We start from the raw sequence: 20,931 nt of genomic DNA, 5'->3' as shown, positions 1-20,931 counted from the left end.
TTGTGTCTTTGTAGATTTAGAGTAGGCGTACGACAGGGTGCTGAGAGAGGAGCTGTGGTGTTGTATGAAAGTCTGGAATGGCAGAGAAGTATGTCAGCCCTCATACATGTGTAGGACATGTATGAGGGCTGTAAGATAGGAGTGAGATGTGCTGTAGGTGTGACGGAAGAGTTCAAGGTGGAGGTGGGTCTGCATCAAGGATCGGCTCTAAGCCCCTTCTTGTTTGCTATAGTGATAGACAGGATGACAGACAGGAGTCTCCATGGACAATGATGTTTGCAGATGCCATTGTGCTTTGTAGTGAGAGCAGGGAACAGGTGGAGGACTATTTGGAGAGGTGGAGGTATGCTCTGGAAAGCAGAGGAATGACAGAATACATGTGTGTGAATGAGAGAGACCCAAGAGGAATGGTAAGGCTACAGGGAGCAGAGGTAAAAAAGGTGCAGGACTTTAAGTACTTAGGGTCAACAGTCCAGAGCAGTCAGGTGTGTTGTGCGATAAAGGAGTATCAGCGAAAATAAAAGGAAAGGTGTACAGGAAGAGACCAGCAATGCTCTACGGCTTAGAGACAGTCCCACTAAAGAAAAGATAGGAGGCAGAGCTGGAAGTAGCAGAGCCTAAGGTGTTGAGGTTCTCTTTGGGAGTGACAAGGATGGAAAGGATCAAAAATTAGTTCATGAGAGGGACAACCCATGTTGGATGCTTTGGAGATAAAGTCAGAGAGGCCAGATTGAGGTGGTTTGCTAACCAAAAATGCAGATCCACTCGGAAAGTTTGTTTTAGTAAAATTAACAAATACAAAACAAAGTGCCCACATAGATGACAGTCAAATACTAACAAACATTCAATGCTCGACCCAGTTTCCCAGACTAACCAGCTATTTATGGAAGATTTAATGACCTGCTTCGGTTCAGGTGAGCTCCCGCATCACCTGACCTAGGTGTCTTCTGGGAAACTGAGTCTGCCAAACTGAAACTACAAAAACTAAATAGTACCCTCTAGTGGTGATTCCTTACAATTTCCATCAATCTCTTTGCATATATCTAAATGTAGCAGTCATTGATGCCTTAATTTTGGACAGAGAATATTTTAATGAAAACTTTGAACATTTTTTTATTAAACAGTAACTTGTAATGAAGATCCTTTAATATTTAAAAAAATCCTCTTGAAATGAGTTCTCTATTGTCTTTTACCCATCAGAAATTTCTTGCTGTTGTTTTCTGGTTTCAATAAAATAATGTAACATTTTGGAGCAAATATACAGATAAGGAGACCAAAACTGGAAGCCAGGATGGCAAATATCTCTACAGCGACACTGTACTTTCCTGGGGAGCTAACGTATGCTGGAACGAAGGTGATCCACACAGCACAGAAGATCAGCATGCTGAAAGTGATGAATTTTGCTTCATTAAAATTATCTGGAAGTTTTCGGGCAAAGAATGCTAGTAGGAAGCAAACGGCAGCTAAAAGACCAATGTAGCCCAAAACCAGGGAGAAGCCTGTCACTGACCCCACCATGCACTCTAAGATGATCTTTGACCCTTGAATGCTTAAGTTGCGGTGAGGAAAGGGGGGACTGAGGGACAACCATACAGCACAAATAATCACCTGAATACAGGTAAAGAACAGAACACTTCCTCTTTGTTGCCCTGGGCCAAACCACTTCAAAAGGGCTGCAGATCCAGGTCTAGCTGAACGGAATGCCACCAGAACCACAATGGTTTTCACCAGGATGCACGAGATGCAGAGAACAAAACTGATCCCGAACGCTGCTTGCTGTAGTCTGCATGACCATAATGAGGGCTGACCCACAAACACCAGTGAACACAGAAAGCAGAGTTTGAGTGACACCAGGAGCAGGAAGCTCAGCTCTGAGTTATTGGCTTTGACGATAGGAGTCTGTCTGTAGTACACAAAAACCAAACCAACAGCTGCTGTCATCATGACACCGCACACAGCAACAGTCGTCAAGGTGATGCCCATTGTCTCATTAAAGGAGAGGTACTCGACCTCACGTGGTATACATGCAGTCCTGTGACTGTTGGACCAGAATTCTGGAGGGCAATGATAACATTCTAGTGAGCCTGTAATAGAGATAACAAATAAAAAAAACATTAAGTTTGGTCCCTAGCTTTACACTTAGATCTTTAGCTTTAAACTATCAGGAAATACTTTAGAAGATGATTAAAATAATTTTTTTCTGTGAAATAAAGTACAGTAAAACATGGTAGATTTGTGTGATGAGTTAGAATCAAAGCAACTTCTATTATGCCAGAACTTATTATTTTTTTTATAGCTGCATATCCTTATGTGTTGTATTTCTCTTATATGTTTTTAGTATTTATTTAAATATGTCAGATTTTAGTTCATAAGTTTTATTTTTATTGTTATCAAACATCTGCAAACCAATTCCTGTTATCAGTTTCATCCCTTTGTATCTGCACCAGACAACCCTTCGATTAACATAAAACATGTTAGCATGTTAGCATCAGTCTAAATAATTTTTAAGTGCCATTAAAGATACATATAAGAAGGAGCAAATTATTATAAAATTATTATTTGGCCTTTTGTTAGAATTTGGGGATTTGAGTTCCTGTTATAGCAAATTAATTAACCGCTTATTGCCATTCAGAGCTGTGAATTCAGGAACATTGTGGCAAAAAAAGTCACAGAATGTTAAGGAATAGAATCAGTTTAATAATAATTATAAATTCTTTTCTCGGATTTTATACAAATAGGGTTTAATTTGCTGGACTCATCAGATTTATATAATGTAAGCAGAACTTGTTTGCAGATGGTTAAATATAGAGTTTAACCTGTGACATTGCTGAATTCTCCTTCAGCACAGGGCAAGCAGTCAAAGCAGCAAACTGGCAGGCCTTTCTTGATTACTTTGCGCACACCTTGGGGGCATTCAGCAGTGCACACGGACACTGGCACCTTAAATGTTCAGAGACAAAAAGACATTTAAAAGTCAAAATTTTGTTCAATTTTACATTTTTAATGCAGGATAAGCTTTAGTGTTCTGTGGGCCTCCATGATTTGGATTAGTTTGTCCAGCACTTCTCATAGATGCTTAATCAGATCATCATATTTACTTTAAGATCTTGTGGACTGCATGTGCATCACTTCCCTGGGGATACCAGGATGCATTATAGGAAGGAAAACAAGTTGACAGTGGCAATGTGATGATCTGGGCAACATTCTGCAGCTAAACCTTGGGTACTGGTTTTACTGTGGATGTTGTTTTTGGCATATACTCTAGGGTACCTTTACCATCAGGTATCTTTTAAGGAAAAAAATAAATTCAAAGTGATGATCCTGCCACCAAATACCCCAACCAGCTCAGAAACCACAGACCCTCAAGTTGTGAATGAGCAGAACAACCTGCTCTGCCACTTTAAAAGTCTAAAACTAAGATAAAATTAATTAAATCACCTAAAGTCTAAATCTAAATTATACTAAAGTATACACCCAAACTTTTCATAATATTCAGGGTCACATGATCAAAATTGCGAGTTAGTGATTGGCTTTTGGCTAAATATTTATATGTTAATCCTAATTACCTTGTTTCCTGGCCAGCTGATTGCAGATTCGTTAAGGATGAGGTTAGTCCCCTCCAATCGGCCAATGAGGACATATTGCAAGGCTCCTCCAGGATCTCTCTGCCAATTCACTATGTCATAGACAGCTGGAGTCTCTCCATCTTGAAAATAAAACTTCTCTCCAAGCTGAGTCGTGAAGTTTACCAGCTTAAGGTGCTCTAACAGCTAGGAGGACAGGAGGAAGATGAGCTAGAATCGCTGTTACAGTATACAGTGTTTTTAAATTTTCATGCTCTGACTTTGTTCAGTTTTGGGTTTTTTTATTCTCCTGTTTATGTTTATGGGATTTTTATTTAATATTTACATGTGAACATATTGTAATGGTCAGTAAATCTATAGGCATAGGAAACATTTAAACTTTATCTGTAAAATGATGAGCTGTGTTTTGGTCTTATTAACTTGTAAACTTTCTTATAATGTGTTGTAAGTGGTAACAGATTCCAGCTTATAGCTTTTAAATAATGCATTTCTACTGTAAGTGGGTAAAAATATGTTTTTGTCAATAACAGACTGATACTTTGCAATCTAGGGTAAAGTGCATTAACATCAGAGGGGTGCATTAACTTGCATACATTCTTATTAGATAAATTAGATATTTAGGAGTGTACTGTTACTATGGTATAACACAATATACTGGTAGACAGCCAGTTATAGTCCAGTCCTTATTTTATTTCCTACATAATTAGTTTAATATAAATGAAACTATAGATCTTAAGTTTTACTGAGCATAAGAAGAATAAATGTTGGGGAGTACTGCTACCAGAAAACAATCCACTTTGTCATCACATAACCACTTTGTCATTTGTAAATTATGGTATGGTACTGTAAGGTAAGTACATTCAGTATTTCAAATAAAGCATTATAAATAAAAAAGTGTGAGATTTATTAATTGATTGTTTATTATGTACTATATAAAGAGATTTGTTGTGCTGACGAATGCTTAGATGGAATGCATGTGGTTAGGCATGAGCAGTAGAGTTGAATTGTAGAGTTCGCAAAATGTGTGGAAGCTTTGACAAATAAAACTCAAACTAAGAAACCTTCTTAACTTCGTGTATGCTTGCCTATCTCTCAGGGAACCCATTTACCAGAGACTGGAGCCCCCTTTTATGGTTCATAGCCCCTCTTACAATTGTATTACAAATTAAAAAGAATATAGATAACATTTTGTTTTATAAATGACAGAATTACCTGTTGCGCAGTGATGATGTCTGGAGATGAGCAGTTTAAGGTCATGGTGGGGTCAGAACTGTCAGGTGCAGTGCACTGCAACAGAGAGTGCAGCGCATATGCAGCAGCATAAACAGCCAGATACATGTTATAAGTGGCCCTTAAGTTGGATACATCTGTAACACTATTCTGAACATCCTTCAGACTCTCCTTCCCACTGCATGGTGGTAAGCCACTCTGGAAGTCTACCATGTTGTTCAGCACTGGGCTGCAGCCAAATGTCCTTTCCCATAACACTTTCAGGATTGTGTCTTGAGGATACCGACTGGGATGGAGCTCTCGCAGGTGTTTCTCAAATCCAGGAATTGGTGCACTCCTAACAGCCACTCCTAATGTGCCTTGAGCAATGGCTGTGAGGTCAGGGTTGCTCAAGAGAAGGCTACTGGTACTCCAAACCTCACTAGCCAGGAATTGTCGGCCTGTCATGTTTCTGTGAACCAGCTCAGTGGGGAACATTTCGACATCCTTATCCCACACAAATACAATAATCACATGAGCAGATAAGCTCGGCATCATCTTCACAGCACGATCAACATCTTTTGCCAACCTTCTCACGAAAAATAATACTGACAAACGCTAGGCAGATGCCGGTACCTTTCGTCTCCTCCTTAATCGCTTGCAAAACCTGGAGACCATAGTCATTTTCCTCCACCACAGCACCTGGTCCATCCAAACCGTTTAGCCATCTGGACCATGGTGCAAGCCTGATAGATGTCACTTGATATGGTGCAAAAGAAATTGGGATACTCTCGTCTGTTACTGAAACACATACATGTAGCCAGATAGCTGATCTGAGGGATAAACAGAATATATTCTTAACTTTCTTAAAAATGATGATAAACATTGTATGACCAAAAGAATCTAAACATCTGACTTTCATTTTACAGTACATGTGCTTGTTGAATATCCCACCCCAGATGCTGTACCTCTATTATAAGCTCCATTCATCAGTAAAGGCCCTTCAATATTGTTTGGAAAATAACTGTGGGAAATTGTATATTCAGCCACAGGAAAATTACTTAGCATTTCAACTTGCCATTTCAATTCATCCCAAAGCTGTAATCAACTGATCAATATCTAATTAACTGATTTTATTACCTAACCTTACTCTTTTCTTTACTTAGATTCTTTTTTATATGTATGTAGCTGTTAAAGTTTACAAACCTCTTCAGTTCTAATTTATTTCATTAATATAATCCAACTACACAAACATTACTCAAGTTATGTAGAGTACACATAAACAATGCTGGCTATTTACTGCAGCCATGGAATTTTTATTATTGCTAAAATTTACACCAACAGAATACACTTCTATTATTTAAGGGCTGTCTTGTTCAGTTATTGACGAGTTATATAGGCTACCAGTCAAATGCATATAAAAACCAAATAATTAATTTAAAACTTAAATATTTTTAAACCTGAATGTGCATGTCTGACTGGCCCACTTTGAGATTTATGGAATTCGAATGCGTGTGCATATATTGCTTTTTATAATGCACACTGCCTATTTAATCGCCTTGCTTAACGTGAAACTCACCATTGGTACATGCATTGGACTTAGAACTCTGGAAAGTATCATACACTGTGTGGAAGCAGAATCTCCAATGATAAGCTTGGCAGGTCGGGAGGTCTCACAGGTACCATTTCCACCACTGATCATTGACATGACTGCTCTCAGGCTATGAGGATAGCGTGAACAGCTGTCCATGATACGGTAGCCCAGTCGAACCCCGGGCAGCAAAGAAGGGTTTCTGTTAATTTCATCCACAGCAAAGACAACAGCCTGAGCCCACTGCACAGTACTTTCCTGAAATCTAAACAAACAATGAGATAGAGATAATATGTAACTGAGATACAACCCTGCAATGTCCAACACACACACACACACACACACACACACACACTGTGTTTTAGAAGAATTTTTTTTTTTTTTTATCTATACACACCTAAAATCGTGTTACTAGATTTTAAACATTAAGAATGATTGTAAGAATTACGGCACAAAAAATTTTAAGAATTGACAAAAATAAAATGGAATTAACTGTCTAAAATTATAAATTAAACAAAAAATATGTTTTGTATTATCTATGCATAACATCATTGAATATATATATATAATATTTGGAAGAATAAAAAATCTTCAAGACAAAATTAAACTGATTGTGGACAGATGAACTAATGAAAGAATAATATGGTTAATGTCTGCATTTAAAGATCTCCCTGAGTTAAAGTCAGAATTGTCTCTAATAAAGCAGGTATGGTGTTTACTGCAATACAGAGATTTGTGTCCTGTAAAGGCAACCAGGTACAGAATGTGTTTTAGAATTTTTTGTTTGCATGTCATATTGCACCAGAAACGTTAAATACTGTCTTCAACAAAATTCCGATTATACTCTCATCAAGGATGCTTTATTTGTACCCAATATATATATATATATTTCATCTGGAAATGTGTTTATCTTGTGCACATTAATCTAATATTAATCTAAAACATAGTCATGGTAAATGACAAGTGACTTGCCTTACAATTATTAATATTATTATTATTATTATTATTATTATTATTATTATTTTCTGCATTTATTACATCATTTAACCACATAAAAGCTAATTCATCTTTGCTTTACATTTTTAAATCGTGCATAAATGCAGTACCAGTCAAAATGTTTGGACACACTTATTTTTTGTTACCATACAGGAATATGTATTTGACTGTACCAGTCAAAAGTTTGGACACACCTTCTAATTCAATGTTTTATGCTTCGTGATTTATTTTCTACAATCTGGAACAATTCTGAGCTTTCAAAACTTTAAAGTAACACATATGAAATTACTGTATTTAATTAAGCCACTTGTTATTGTTATTTTAAGACATGAAGGTCAGCTGTCCTGGAACAGTTCTTGCAAGAACTGTATTGTGTTGAGTGCATTTGCAAAACCCATCAAGCACCATGGTGAAACTGTCTCTCATGAAGACCTTCCCAGGAAAGCAAGAATAAAACTTAGCTCTGCTGCAGAGGAGAGGTTCATTTAGAGTTACCAGCCTCAGAAATCAACAAACAGAACCTAATATTTGAGCTGTTATGAAGGATTTACAAGAGGATTTACAGGAGTAGCAATTGAATATTCTTCTTTAAATACATCTCATTATCAACTGTTCAAAATCAATTATTGCATATTTTGGATGCCTTCAGCATTGTAGTGTAGAACTAAAAGGTTTATCCAAACTTTTGACTGATAGTGCACATTGTTTAAAGTCGTGAAATGCTGACATATTTAAATATTTCAAAAGATCCAGCATTGCCTGTAAAGCATTACAGTAAAACTTTGACGACTTTGGGGAAAAACTGAAAGCCCAAAACTCACTCACTCATAGCAGGGTTGTAGGTATGGTTTTTTGGTAAAGCTCATGTCAAGGTCTGGTGGCTTCATGTAGAAATTGATGAGCGCTCCAATAACCACATCTCCATCCTGAGTCAGACCCACCTTGTCAAGATACTCTGCACCATCCAGGTACTCACACCTCTTCTCCTGTGGTGTCCCAACCACAACCATAAACACTACCCATGATAATAAGACTAATGCCAGGCGGAACAGGCATGATGAAAGGACTTCTGCAGCCATGGGATCTAGTGTAACTTCACTGGATTGCCTTTCTCTGGTTGCACGCGGTTTCTGGAGCTATTTTTTATACCTACAAATTCCTAAGAGATAAAAAAGAAACAAACAAAAAACAACCCAAAAAAAAACATGAACTTAAGTGTTCTGTGGTATTCCAAATCACTCCTCCCTCATCTGGGTCCACGAATTAGAGGTAATTGCTAAGCAATTAGGAATTACAAAAACAGCTGAGTGTGTGATCATGCAGTGAGTGGGATAATGTCATAAGTTTGCAATAAAACAGTTTGGTTTTAATCGAAATGTCCTGTGTTAAAAAGCTATTTTTTCAAAATATCAAACCCTGACCCTGAAGGTGCAAGGCGACTGTGCTTACCACTAAGACACCGTGCCGCCTCTGATAAAACTATACATTTATAATTTTTTACAAAGAGCATTTAATTCAACCTGGGACTTTTAAATGTTCAGAATAACAGAACACACTTATCAGAGTAAACGCTCACTTTATTTTTCTATTTAATCCCCTGCTACACTAATGCACATATCTCAGAGTTTGAATACTAGCAAGGTAGAAGGTTTCTAAGTATACCAGAGCCATGATGGCACTGCCTGTTTAAGAGTTATTGAGTTATATATAATAAGATTTATTTCCCATTCAGAACCTTATTCAAGATAAGGTCTGTAATTTATTTATTTATTTATTTTTTTTAGAGTGGGGGCGCTGTAGATCTGGCAGCTCTATGCCTGACTTGCTAGCTAAGAAGCTATCGATTCCAGTGTTAGATGAGACAGCAAACTGTACATGAAAAAGAGAAAAAGGAAAGAACGCTTTTAATAAAATAAAACGTTTTGAACAAAGGAAGCGTTTGTTGCAACAAACAATTATTAGAACATAATAAACACATTTAAAGTAACTTCCACATTATATTTATTATATTATAAGAATTTCATTATAACAATTCCCACATAATATCTGTCACACAGGAGGTTTATGGAGTATGCACATGCACGCACACACATACACACACACACACACACACATATTTAGTACATAGTGCATGCATCATGTAATGTAATCTACATAAAATCTTGGGTCTGAGAAAGTATCTATACTATTATTATCATTATTATTTTTATTACTGTTATTATTGGCAGTACAGTGCAGGTTAGGTTAATTGGTGTCTGTGTATGTGAGTGTGTGTGTGTTCTGCAAAGCATTGACACCTTGTCCAGGGTGTCCCGTCTCAAGTTCGAGACCCTGTATACAAGCTATAGAGGTACAGATGATGAGAGAGTGATTATTTTTATTATTATTATTATTATTATTATTATTATTAATATTATTAATATTAGTAGTAGTATTATCTTCACCATTCTTTTTGACTTCATAAAAGTACTCTGTGCCAAAAATTGAATATCTTTATTAACCAAACAGCAATTATGAACAGTTTACATAGTAGAAACAGTTAGCATTAATTTCATGTGGAAGTAAATATTGAATTAATTTAAAATTAATAATAATCAATTTAAAATTTGACACTCTGTGGGTATCTAAAAGTACTATTCATTATCTTAATTCCACTTAATTGTTGAACAAAAAAAAGCATATACTATGACTGCTAAACTGTGTTCCATTATTTATGAAAAAGCATGTAGCGCAGAAACACAGTCGATGCTAAACCTTTTCTCTATTGTGTTTTTCCCATGAGAAATTTCTTGCTGTTGTTTTCTGGTTTCAATAAAATAATGTAACATTTTGGAGCAAATATACAGATAAGGAGACCAAAACTGGAAGCCAGGATGGCAAATATCTCCACAGCGACACTGTACTTTCCTGGGGAGCTGACGTATGCTGGAACGAAGGTGATCCAGACCGCACAGAAGATCAGCATGCTGAAAGTGATGAATTTTGCTTCATTAAAATTATCTGGAAGTTTTCGGGCAAAGAATGCTAGTAGGAAGCAAACGGCAGCTAAAAGACCAATGTAGCCTAAAACCAGGGAGAAGCCCGTCACTGACCCCACCATGCACTCTAAGGTAATCTTTGACCCTTGAATCCTTAAGTTGCGGTGAGGAAAGGGGGGACTGAGGGACAACCATACAGCACAAATAATCACCTGAATACAGGTAAAGAACAGAACACTTCCTCTTTGTTGCCCTGGGCCAAACCACTTCATAAGGGCTGCAGATCCAGGTCTAGCTGAACGGAATGCCACCAGAACCACAATGGTTTTCACCAGGATGCACGAGATGCAGAGAACAAAACTGATCCCAAACGCTGCTTGCTGTAGTCTGCATGACCATAATGAGGGCTGACCCACAAACACCAGTGAACACAGAAAGCAGAGTTTAAGTGACACCAGGAGCAGGAAGCTCAGCTCTGAGTTATTGGCTTTGACGATAGGAGTCTGTCTGTAGTACACAAAAACCAAACCAACAGCTGCTGATGTCGTGGCACCGCACACAGCAACAGTCGTTAAGGTGATGCCCATTGTCTCATTAAAGGAGAGGTACTCGACCTCACGTGGTACACATGCAGTCCTGTGACTGTTGGACCAGAATTCTGGAGGGCAATGATGACATTCTGGTGAGCCTGTAAAAGAGATTAGACATTTTTAAAAATTAACAAATTTCATTTCCTAGGCATTTTCCAGCAATGAGGTTATTCACTGAATGATATTAAAAAATTTTCTGTTTATAGTTCTGTTTATTGCTGTGGATAATGAACAATAACATCATAATGACAAAAATTGTTTTCTAAATTTTATACAGTATGTTGTGCGCTTCTAAACAAATGATTTTAAGCAGGACTTTTGGTTACCTGTGTCATTGCTGAATTCGCCCTCAGCACAGGGGAGGCAGTCAAAGCAGCAGACTGGCACCCCCTGCCTTACAGCTTTGCGTGTCCCTGGGGGGCATTCAACAGTGCACACAGACACAGGCACCTGAAATGATTCGAGAAAAACTCAGTTTAGGATGTATGCACTTGCAAAAATAAGCAGTTATTTTTACTGAAACCCGTACATCTACAACTGGATTTGCAATTTATTTATGATTATATGCTTGCAAATCCAGAGACACTGTATCTGCTCCAGGAAAAGATCAAAGCAAGCTTCTACAGCAAATAATTAGTAAATTATCAAACAATATTTTTTATAGGCCTTCATAGCACCTTCACAAACCAGAGGCATTGCTTGTTGACAGGCAGACAACTGCTTGGGATCCCAGGCCAGTTGGTGGCCGCCATGGGCTGACCAACATATTTATTATTGATTCATTATTGGTACAGGCTAGTTGGAAAGGGCATGTGCATTTTTTGTTTAGGGCCCCAACAGCTTTTAGAATTTCCTCTGGCCAGAAGAACTCTTTTTGGATTAAACACAAGTCTGTCTGTCTGTCTGTCTGTCTGTCTGTCTGTCTGTCTGTCTGTCTGTCACACAAACCTCAATGTACTGGGGCCCCTACAGTCGTAAGACAAAAATCATGAACCAGATGGTGAAAGGCAGCACAGTGGCAGCCCAGATGATTCACCTTGCTTAAGTTTCCTGTCCAGCTGATTGCAGATTCGTTAATCATGAGGTTAGACCCCTCCAATCGGCCAACGAGGACATATTGCAAGGCTCCTCCAGGATCTCTCTGCCAATTCACTATGTCATAGACAGCTGGAATCTCTCCATCTTGAAAATAAAACTTCTCTCCAAGCTGAGTTGTGAAATTGAGCAGCTTAAGGTTCTCTAAGAGCTAGGAGGACAAGAGGAAGGTGAGCTAAATGTATAGTTGCATCATGGGTGGCATAGATTTATTTACTTTTATCTAGAACTTTTGTATTTGCATTTTTCTTCTTTTACTGAAAATAAATAAAAAGAAATGGGAACCATTTTTATTGTGAGAGTAAAAAATGGGTTTATATAACAATCTCTGCAGGAACCTTGTTTCCCCTCTCTTCTGTTCCAACCACTCAGCATTCAGCATCACCAGTATACTAATTATCGGCCTGATCATCTCTCATCATCTGCACCTGGTTTTTACTGGTTCATGCTGTTATTTACAGTGTATGTTTATTTATTCTTGAATAATTTATAGTTCACTGTGTGGCTTAACCAACAAAACACATTCCTTTGTGTTCCTCAGGCACAGGGAAAACTATTCCTCAAAAGTACATTAAAAATACAAGAAAGTCTGTCTCTTTTGAAGCAAAACATGAAGAATTTGGGGGTATTCAAGACTTTTGCACAGTACTATATGTGATAAAGGCACTAACATGTACAGTAGTTGTAAAACATTAAATGCGTAAAGGTGTTTCTTTCATTTAGTGTGAAACATTCAAATTTTACATCATACAACTTAGTCATAACAGCAGCTTTGTTTTATTTTTAGATTACTTAACCTGCCGATAAGATATCACTGAGAAATATCACTTCCACCACTACATTTATTTAAACAGCACAAAATAAAAGGTTAAATTAATTTAAAATGATTTTAAAATTATGATACGAAATGTTTTTCTACATAACTCGTATTACCTGTTGTGCAGTGATGATGTCTGGAGATGAGCAGCCTGGGGCCATGGTGGGGTCAGAACTGTTAGGTGCAGTGCAGTGCAGCAGTGAGTGCAGCGCATATGCAGCAGCATAAACAGCCAGATACACATTATAAGTGGCTCTTAAGTTGGATACATCTGTAAAACTATTCTGAACATCCTTCAGACTCTCCTTCCCACTGCATGGTGGTAAGCCACTCTGGAAGTCTACCATGTTGCTCAGCACTGGGCTGCAGCCAAATGTCCTTTCCCATAACACTCTCAGGATTGTGTCTTGAGGATACCGACTGGGATGGAGCTCTTGCAGGTGTTTCTCAAATCCAGGAATCGGTGCACTCCTAATAGCCACTCCTAATGTGCCTTGAGCAATGGTGTTCAGCACAGGGTTGCTCAAGAGAAGGCTACTGGTACTCCAAATCTCACTGGCAAGAAACTGGCGGTCTGTCACATTTCTGCGAACCAGTTCAGTAAGAAACACCTCCACATCCATATACCAAGCAAATACCATGATCACCCGAGCAGTTGAGCTCTGCACTATCTTCACTGCATGGTCAACGTCTTTTGCCAGTTTTTCACGGAGAAGAGTGCTAACAAAAGCAAGGCAGATGCCAGTACCTTTTATCTCATCCCGAAATGCCTGCACTGCTTGGAGCCCATAGTCGCTGTCTGCCACCACAGCACCAACCCAGGTCCAGCCAAAACGTTTGGCCATCTGGGCCATGGTCCGCGCCTGATACATGTCACTCGGGATTGTGCGAAAGAAATTAGGATACTCACGTCTGTTACTGAGACACACACATGTAGACAGGTAGCTAATCTAAAAGAGATAAACAGAACATATTCAAAACATACTTGTAGTGTATATGATGATCATCAACAAGCTCAGCACATTTAGCTCAGTGACAAAATAAAATTGTTCAAATGCACCGTATAATGCTATACCATAATCCACCATCTTCAAATGCAGATCCCAGGTTCAAACCCCACAACCACCAAGTTGCCACTGTTGGGCCCCTGATCAAGGCCCTTAACCCTCAACTGCTCAGATGTGTAATGAGATAAAAATGTAAGTCACTCTGGATAAGAGTGTCTGCCAAATGCCTAAATGTAAATGTAAATGTGTACAGGACAGTGGTGAGACCAGCGATGGTCTACGGCTTAGAGACAGTGGCACTGAAGAAAAGACGTTGAGGTTCTCTTTGGGAGTGACAAGGATGGATAGGATCAAAAATGAGTTCATCAGAGGGACAACCTATGTTAGATGTTTTGGAGATAAAGTCAGAGAGGCCATATTAAGGTGGTTTGGACATGTTCAGAGGAGAGATGGTGAATATATATCGGTAGAAGGATGCTGAGGTTGGACCTGCCAGGCAGGAGGTCTAGAGGAAGACCAAAGAGGAGATTTGTGGATGGAATAAAAGAGGACATATAGTTAGTTAGAGAGAAAAGAAAGCAGAGGACAGGGTTAGATGGAGGCAGATGATTCGCTGTGGCGACCCCTGAAAGGGAACAGCCGAAAGACAAAGAAGAAGAAGGAATTAGGTAATTAGTTAGTTGTTATTTTAAGACACAGTCAGAAGGTCAGATGTTCTGGAACAGTTCTTGCATGAAGAGTATTGTTAAGTGCATTTGCAAAAACCATCAAGCACCACGATGAAACACGATGAAGACCTTCCCAGGAAAGCAAGACCAAAACTTACTTCTGCTACAGAGGAGAAGTTCATTGAGGATACCAGCCTCAGCATCAGTAGCAGATACACCTCAATATCAACTGTTCCAAGGAGATTATAGATTGATGTGTATTTATTGTTTAACAGTGTAGAAAGTAAAAAAATAAATAAATAAAAAAATCAGAAAAGTCCACTTATTAGATGGCATGTACAAACTTCTGACTAGTACTGTAAGTACAGTACATTGCATTAAGTCTTGTTCATTATAAAAGTTCCTGCTTTGCACAACGATCATGATGTGTGTTACCTAAAATGCGGTAACAAAGTAAGTGATCATGGCCAAATTCCACAACACAAGTGTAAAAATGCATTAAAGCTTCTGCAGTCCCACTGAGCTAAACTGAGTTGACAACTTTAAAAGTTACACTGTATTTAAGATAAATTCAACTCAGGAACTAGGACATGTTTTTTTAATCAGTCAATTTGGATGTCCATGTAAACACTGACACCTCAATGAGCCAGTGCTAAAGAGATTTAAAGTCTTTCTTTGAGCACATTGCCTCTATAGATTTTACACTAAACAAACAAGAAGACATTAAAAATAGAGCAGCGTGCCATTCAGACAATGTGCCCTACTTCATGTGCTCAAGAAACACAAGTAGGTTATGTTGATACCATTTTGTATCAAATAAAATTCATCTGAGAACGGTACCATTATTATGTGCTTCAACAGCATATTTTTAGTGAGTGAATTAAATCAAGGAAAAACTAGTATTCTATTTCAAAGTTTATTTTTTTAATTTCTAGGTATATTTTTATTATCCCATTAATTCCTACAGTATACTGCATGTAGGGTTTAACTACCTACAGCTTCTTAATTTTATTATTTATTTATTTTTACCATACAAATCTAAAAAATTAAAAATAATACTATGCCCTTACCTAACACTAGATGTGGTTGGAAAAAAAAAAAGATTAATATTTTAATGCGCCTATTAAATGTACTAAATATGGTAAAAAAAAAAAAAAAACTTTAAATATATACTCTTTTGCCATATTAAAATTTGTTGATTTTATATATTATATTTGTTATTATTATTACCTATGCACCCTTATATTGATCACACAGTTTATATACACTATAAGCCAGTATATTTTTGTACATTTGCAAAATTATAATGTAGACACTTGCAATATTAGTATTATAATATAAATATATCAGTATAAATATGATATAAATATATAAATATTATAATCAATATTATTGCAGTATTAGCATTAACCTGAAAGGCTGTTTGTCTGTTTTAACTTCATTACTTTTTGCCACCAAACCACTACGTACTGAATAACAACATGGCTGAAAAAAAAAGGGTAGTCTCTAAGTTTTGCACGGTTGGGTATATGAACTCAATGTTACATATTATAAATTTCATAATGCTGACTAGTAATTTTCCATACTGTTATAATATTCTTACACTCTCTGGCTGTGTTTGATGGACCAGAGAGGAATCATTAAAGCAGAATCACTTTGTTCTAAAATGCTCTGTGTTCTCTTTATACAGTGGCTTGTTGTCTATTCATTTGTCTTGCATTCTTGTTTTGCTCACCATGAAACTTACCAGTGGAACATGCAGTGGGGTCAGAACTCTCGACATTATAATAGACTGTGTTGAACCTGAGTCCCCAATGAGAATTTTGGCAGGTCGGGTGGTCTCACATGTGCCGTTCCCTCCACTGATCATGGACATCCCTGCTCTCAGGCTATAAGGATAGCGTGTGCAGGTATCCACGATACGGTAGCCCAGTCGAATCCCCGGCAACAAAAAAGAATTTCTGTTAATCTCCTCCACAGCAAAGACAACGGCCTGAGCCCACTGCACGGGACTTTCCTGAAATCTGAGATGAGAAGCAAACAAAGGTATTAGCTGGATGAGATTTTGAAAAAGTACCTGTAGTGGGCAACATACAGAGCAGAAGCATGCCAATCAAAGTAAAGTAAACAACAGAAAAAAAAATAAAAAAAAATAAATGTTGTACAACACTTCGCTTTTTTAGTTAACATATTAAGCTGTAATAACAATATTTATTGAAATCTCTAGTTATAAAGGTTTCATACAGTGCATTATACAGAAACAGCCAAAAAATGTATATACACTTCAGGAAAAATAAAATAGATTGATGTATATTATTATAATATTAATAATATCATCATATTATTATAATAATATTATCATATATAATGTATAACAATACATTTAGTATTAAAATATTTATACAAAGTTTTCTTTTCCTAAAGTGTGTTCACATTTTTTAGTCATGTAAATATAAAATAAAGAAAAAGTTAAAGTGTATGGACAACGACTTATGTGATGCCACCTATTAAACTATATCACATTAAATAGGGAGTTTGCTTGCAGTTCATAATTTTAGTGTGGTGGCTTTTATTTCTTTCTCTCTTTCGAGAAAAGAAGCCGATTTATAAACCTATCAGTCCTGTACTTCTCGTTTAAACTTTTAAACATAAAACTTAGAAAGAATTTGTTGGTATTATGGAATTACAGATATATGCATTTCTGTAGATGTTGGTATCATTAGGCTGCTTGAGCAAATCACACATATGGGTGAGAAAAAATGTTTCATTTATGAAAGTGCACTAGGAATGATGAATGCACTACAATACAGAGATCTTAACCAACTGTTTTCTGTAAAAGGCAATTAAAGTAAAAAATATATACATTATATATAAAATATATACTGTACAATAAATAAAGGCAATCAGATGCAAAATGCACTTTAGAATTTAAGTTAAAAAAGGTTGTTATAGTGATGCATTGAGAAAAAAAAGACATTTCCAAGTGCACCTGTGATGAGAAATTATACATAGATAAAATTTACACAGTTCAATTATTTTGCAAATTTGTGAAAAGAGAATTAGAGGGAGCAACTCACTCAGAGCAGGGTGGCAGGTAGGGGTGTTTGGTGAAGCTCAGGTCAAAGGTCGGTGGCAGCACATAGAAATTGATAAGTGCACCAATGACCACATCTCCATCCTGAGAGAGACCCACAGTATCAAGGTGTCGTGCGTGGTCCAGGTACACACATCCTTCCGAGTCAGATGTCCCCACCAAAACCTCACATACTACCCATAATAATAATGCCAGCAGGGTCCAGCAAGGAGGAAGGCCTACAGCAGTCATGAGATATGGTGAAGTTTACCTGCCCTGCCTTTCTCTGGCAGCACATGGTTTTTTGGATCTATTTCTAATATCCACAAAGTCCTAAGAGATGACAAGATTAAAAACATAGACTAAAGTGTTCCAGGAGGTGCTGCAAATCACATCTTATTCTCCTGGGTCCAAGAATTAGAGATAACCGAGTTAACAATAAGCAATTAACACTTTAACACAGCTGAGTGGCGATGCTGAGGGAAATTGGATTGTGTTATGCCCATAGAAGGTAATAATAATAGTTGATCTTTTATTATCTCCATGGCATGTTGGGAGATTCAGATGGCAATGGCAGCTAGGAGACCAGCTATGTAGCCCAAAACCAGGGAGAAGCCTGTCACTGACCCCACCATGCACTCTAAGATGATCTTTTACCCTTGAATGCTTAATTTGCGGTGATGAAAGGGGGACTGAGGGACAACCATACAGCACAAATAATCACCTGAATACAGGTAAAGAACAGAACACTTCATAAGGGCTGCAGATCCAGGTCTAGCTGAACGGAAAGCCACCAGAACCACAATGCAGAGAACAAAACTGATCCCGAACGCTGCTTGCTGTAGTCTGCATGACCATAATGAGGGCTGACCCACAAACACCAGGGAACACAGAAAGCAGAGTTTGAGTGACACCAGGAGCAGGAAGCTCAGCTCTGAGTTACTGGCTTTTTATTAGCTGCTGTCATCATGGCACCACACACAGCAACAGTCATCAAGGTGATGCCCATTGTCTCATTAAAGGAGAGGTACTCGACCTCATGTGGTACACATGCAGTCCTGTGATTGTTGGACCAGAATTCTGGTGGGCAATGATAACATTCTAGTGAGCCTGTAAAAGACATTACAAATAAAAAACATTAAGTTTGGTCCCTAGCTTTAAACTAAGGTCTTTAGAATATATCAGGGAATACTTAAGAAGATAATTAAAATAATTTATATTCTGTGCGTGCTTCCTCCTCCTCCGCCTTTGTTCGTCAACGAGGACATCACGCTTCTTCCTCCTCCATCTCTCCTCGACTGCAAGGACATTGCGCTTCTCCCTCCGCAGTTTAACTGCGAGGACGTCGCACTTCCTCCTCCGCCCCCTCTGTTCGTCAGTGAGGACGTCGCGCTTCATCCTTCTCCGCCTCTGCTTGACAACGAGGATGTCGTGCTTCTTCATCCTCTGGCCGGCTTCAAGGACGTCATGCCAGCTCCTCAGCCTGAGAACGTCTTGCCAGCTCCTTAGCCCGGCTCAGAGAACGTCGTGCCCGCTCCTCAGCCCAGCTGCGAGAACCCTGTTTTACTGACAATGCAGCACTGTCCAAAGGATGGGATTTGCAGCCTCTGAGTCGGGAGGCCAGACTCGGAACATTGGGGAGTGTTAGAATTATTTTATATATAAAGGAGTTATTTCTACTCTCTTGCTCTCTTCCTCATAGATCTGATATTAACGTGTTAAATCTTTCCTGTTGCTATCTTCCTGTCTCCTCTTGCATCTGCTCCTTAAGGTGTGAACGCTCCCACGCTCACCTTCCCATTCTCTCTTCATGTCTCTCTCCCCCTCTCTCTCTCTCCCCCTCTGTCTCCTTCCCCCTCTCCCCCTAACTCGAGCCAACATCTTGTGATCTGTCTCTGGACGGACACCTCTCTATCTTCCTCTCCTTTGATTCTTCAGGATCTCACCAGGACATTTACAATGGTTCATGTTCTTTGTAGTAACATATGTCTATGGCACAGGCGTTTGGTCAAACATATATAAACCCCATCTTTTGCTGTTAATAAACAGAGACCTTTCTGACAGACAACGTGTGTGTGTGTGTTTGACTGAGTCTCTCCTGGCGCCAGAGAAGCTTACCGAAACACAGCGGACAGACCGAGCAACTCGCCTCTCCTACTACGTAACTTTGGAAAAACTTTACAATCTGGGGGCTCGTCTAACCTTTTTTCTCCGGGAAGGTAAGTTAAGCATTATTTTCGCTATTGTACTTCCTTCCTTGGTCAGAAAAGTTTTTGAACCAATAGTTCATTTTACGTAGTAAATTGGCGTATATTTGGGGTATATTTTGGAAAAAGAAACTTCATGCATGTTAATTTGTTTTTGTCTCGCGTTGTTTTTGGCATTACTCGCGTTGATTTATTGATTAAAATTACAGCGGCTGTAGCGATTGTGGTTAATTGAAAGATATAGATAAAACTAGGTGTTTAACTGAAACTGAACCGGTGTTGTTAGCAATAAGCTAAAAACATACACAGCGCTGTCGTCGCGAGTACCTATGTCATCAAATCACGTCCCATTAGAGGAGACGTGCGACTTCGGGTGTGTTTTAAAAAGTTCTACGTTCACTAACTTTTGTTGTTGATGTGATTTATGCATTACAATATTAGTAATTTAGTGAGGCATTTGTAGCGTGCACTTTGTGTATAAGCTGGCCCTGGCGTAGAGGTGCGTGGTTAGAAAATAAATAAATTAATTGGTTATAGCCATATTCCTTAGAGTGTTCTTTGGAACAGGGAACGGCCTGCAGTTGCAGTTATACACGTGGGAGGTGCATGAGTTTTATTGTCTCCCTGACGTAGAGGCGTGTGGACTCAGCCCGGCGCACCTGAGGTTCATTTTTCTGAGAGTGTTCTCAGAAACAGGGTAGATTGGCCGAATGCCTTATTAATTCACTATATTGGTATTTGATAAATGTGTGAATCATCTCCAAAGGTGTAGAGGCACGTGAGATTTGAAATAGAATCCATATTCCTGGTAGTGTTATCAGGAACGCGGAGATATTCCACATTTTGATAATAAACTTATAAATTAAAGTATTCTTCAGTTTTAAATAGATTCTGATACACTCTGTTCGAACGTCACACCACTCGTAAAAAAAAAAAAAAAAGCTTAAAGTGTCCGCTTAACTTCGATAAGCTTGGTTTGTTTACTAACTGTAACTTACTAACAAAGTGAGTAATGGTTGTTCCAAACAGTCTCTTACTCCTAATGATTGGATGTATGATTAAGGATTTGGAATTTTATTCAACCTTTTGTGTCACCTATTCGACAGGAGTAGGTTT

The 20,931-nt window shown here is 38.2% G+C and overlaps 1 protein-coding gene and 1 pseudogene across 1 annotated transcript; both read right to left on the bottom strand.

Moving 5' to 3' along the window:
• Window positions 1–1,179: 1,179 nt before the first annotated feature.
• LOC128528321 (extracellular calcium-sensing receptor-like) lies at window positions 1,180–8,587 on the bottom strand (annotated as a pseudogene).
• Window positions 8,588–10,141: 1,554 nt separating this feature from the next.
• LOC128528143 (extracellular calcium-sensing receptor-like) lies at window positions 10,142–17,860 on the bottom strand. The gene is made up of 6 exons (XM_053500898.1): window positions 17,613–17,860; window positions 16,283–16,559; window positions 12,977–13,810; window positions 11,985–12,194; window positions 11,275–11,398; window positions 10,142–11,046 (listed from the first exon to the last, which is right to left on the bottom strand). Exons 1-6 carry the CDS (start codon window positions 17,858–17,860, stop codon window positions 10,142–10,144), a joined length of 2,598 nt encoding a protein of 865 aa, XP_053356873.1.
• Window positions 17,861–20,931: the final 3,071 nt, after the last annotated feature.

Source organism: Clarias gariepinus, chromosome 7 (assembly GCF_024256425.1).
Source record: "Clarias gariepinus isolate MV-2021 ecotype Netherlands chromosome 7, CGAR_prim_01v2, whole genome shotgun sequence".
NCBI classification, from domain to species: domain Eukaryota; kingdom Metazoa; phylum Chordata; class Actinopteri; order Siluriformes; family Clariidae; genus Clarias; species Clarias gariepinus.
The sequence above is the reverse complement of the archived record's forward strand: the minus strand, read 5'-3'. Positions and strand labels throughout refer to the sequence as shown.

Excerpts from the sequence above, each read along its gene's own strand:
- LOC128528143 (XM_053500898.1), bottom strand. The coding sequence starts at position 17,860 with ATGACTGCTGTAGGCCTTCCTCCTTGCTGGACCCTGCTGGCATTATTA. Across the intron at positions 11,399-11,984 it reads GGACAGGAAACTTAAGCAAG|GTGCCTGTGTCTGTGTGCAC; the intron begins GTGAATCATCTG and ends GAATCATTTCAG. Across the intron at positions 11,047-11,274 it reads CGAATTCAGCAATGACACAG|GCTCACCAGAATGTCATCAT; the intron begins GTAACCAAAAGT and ends TCTCTTTTACAG.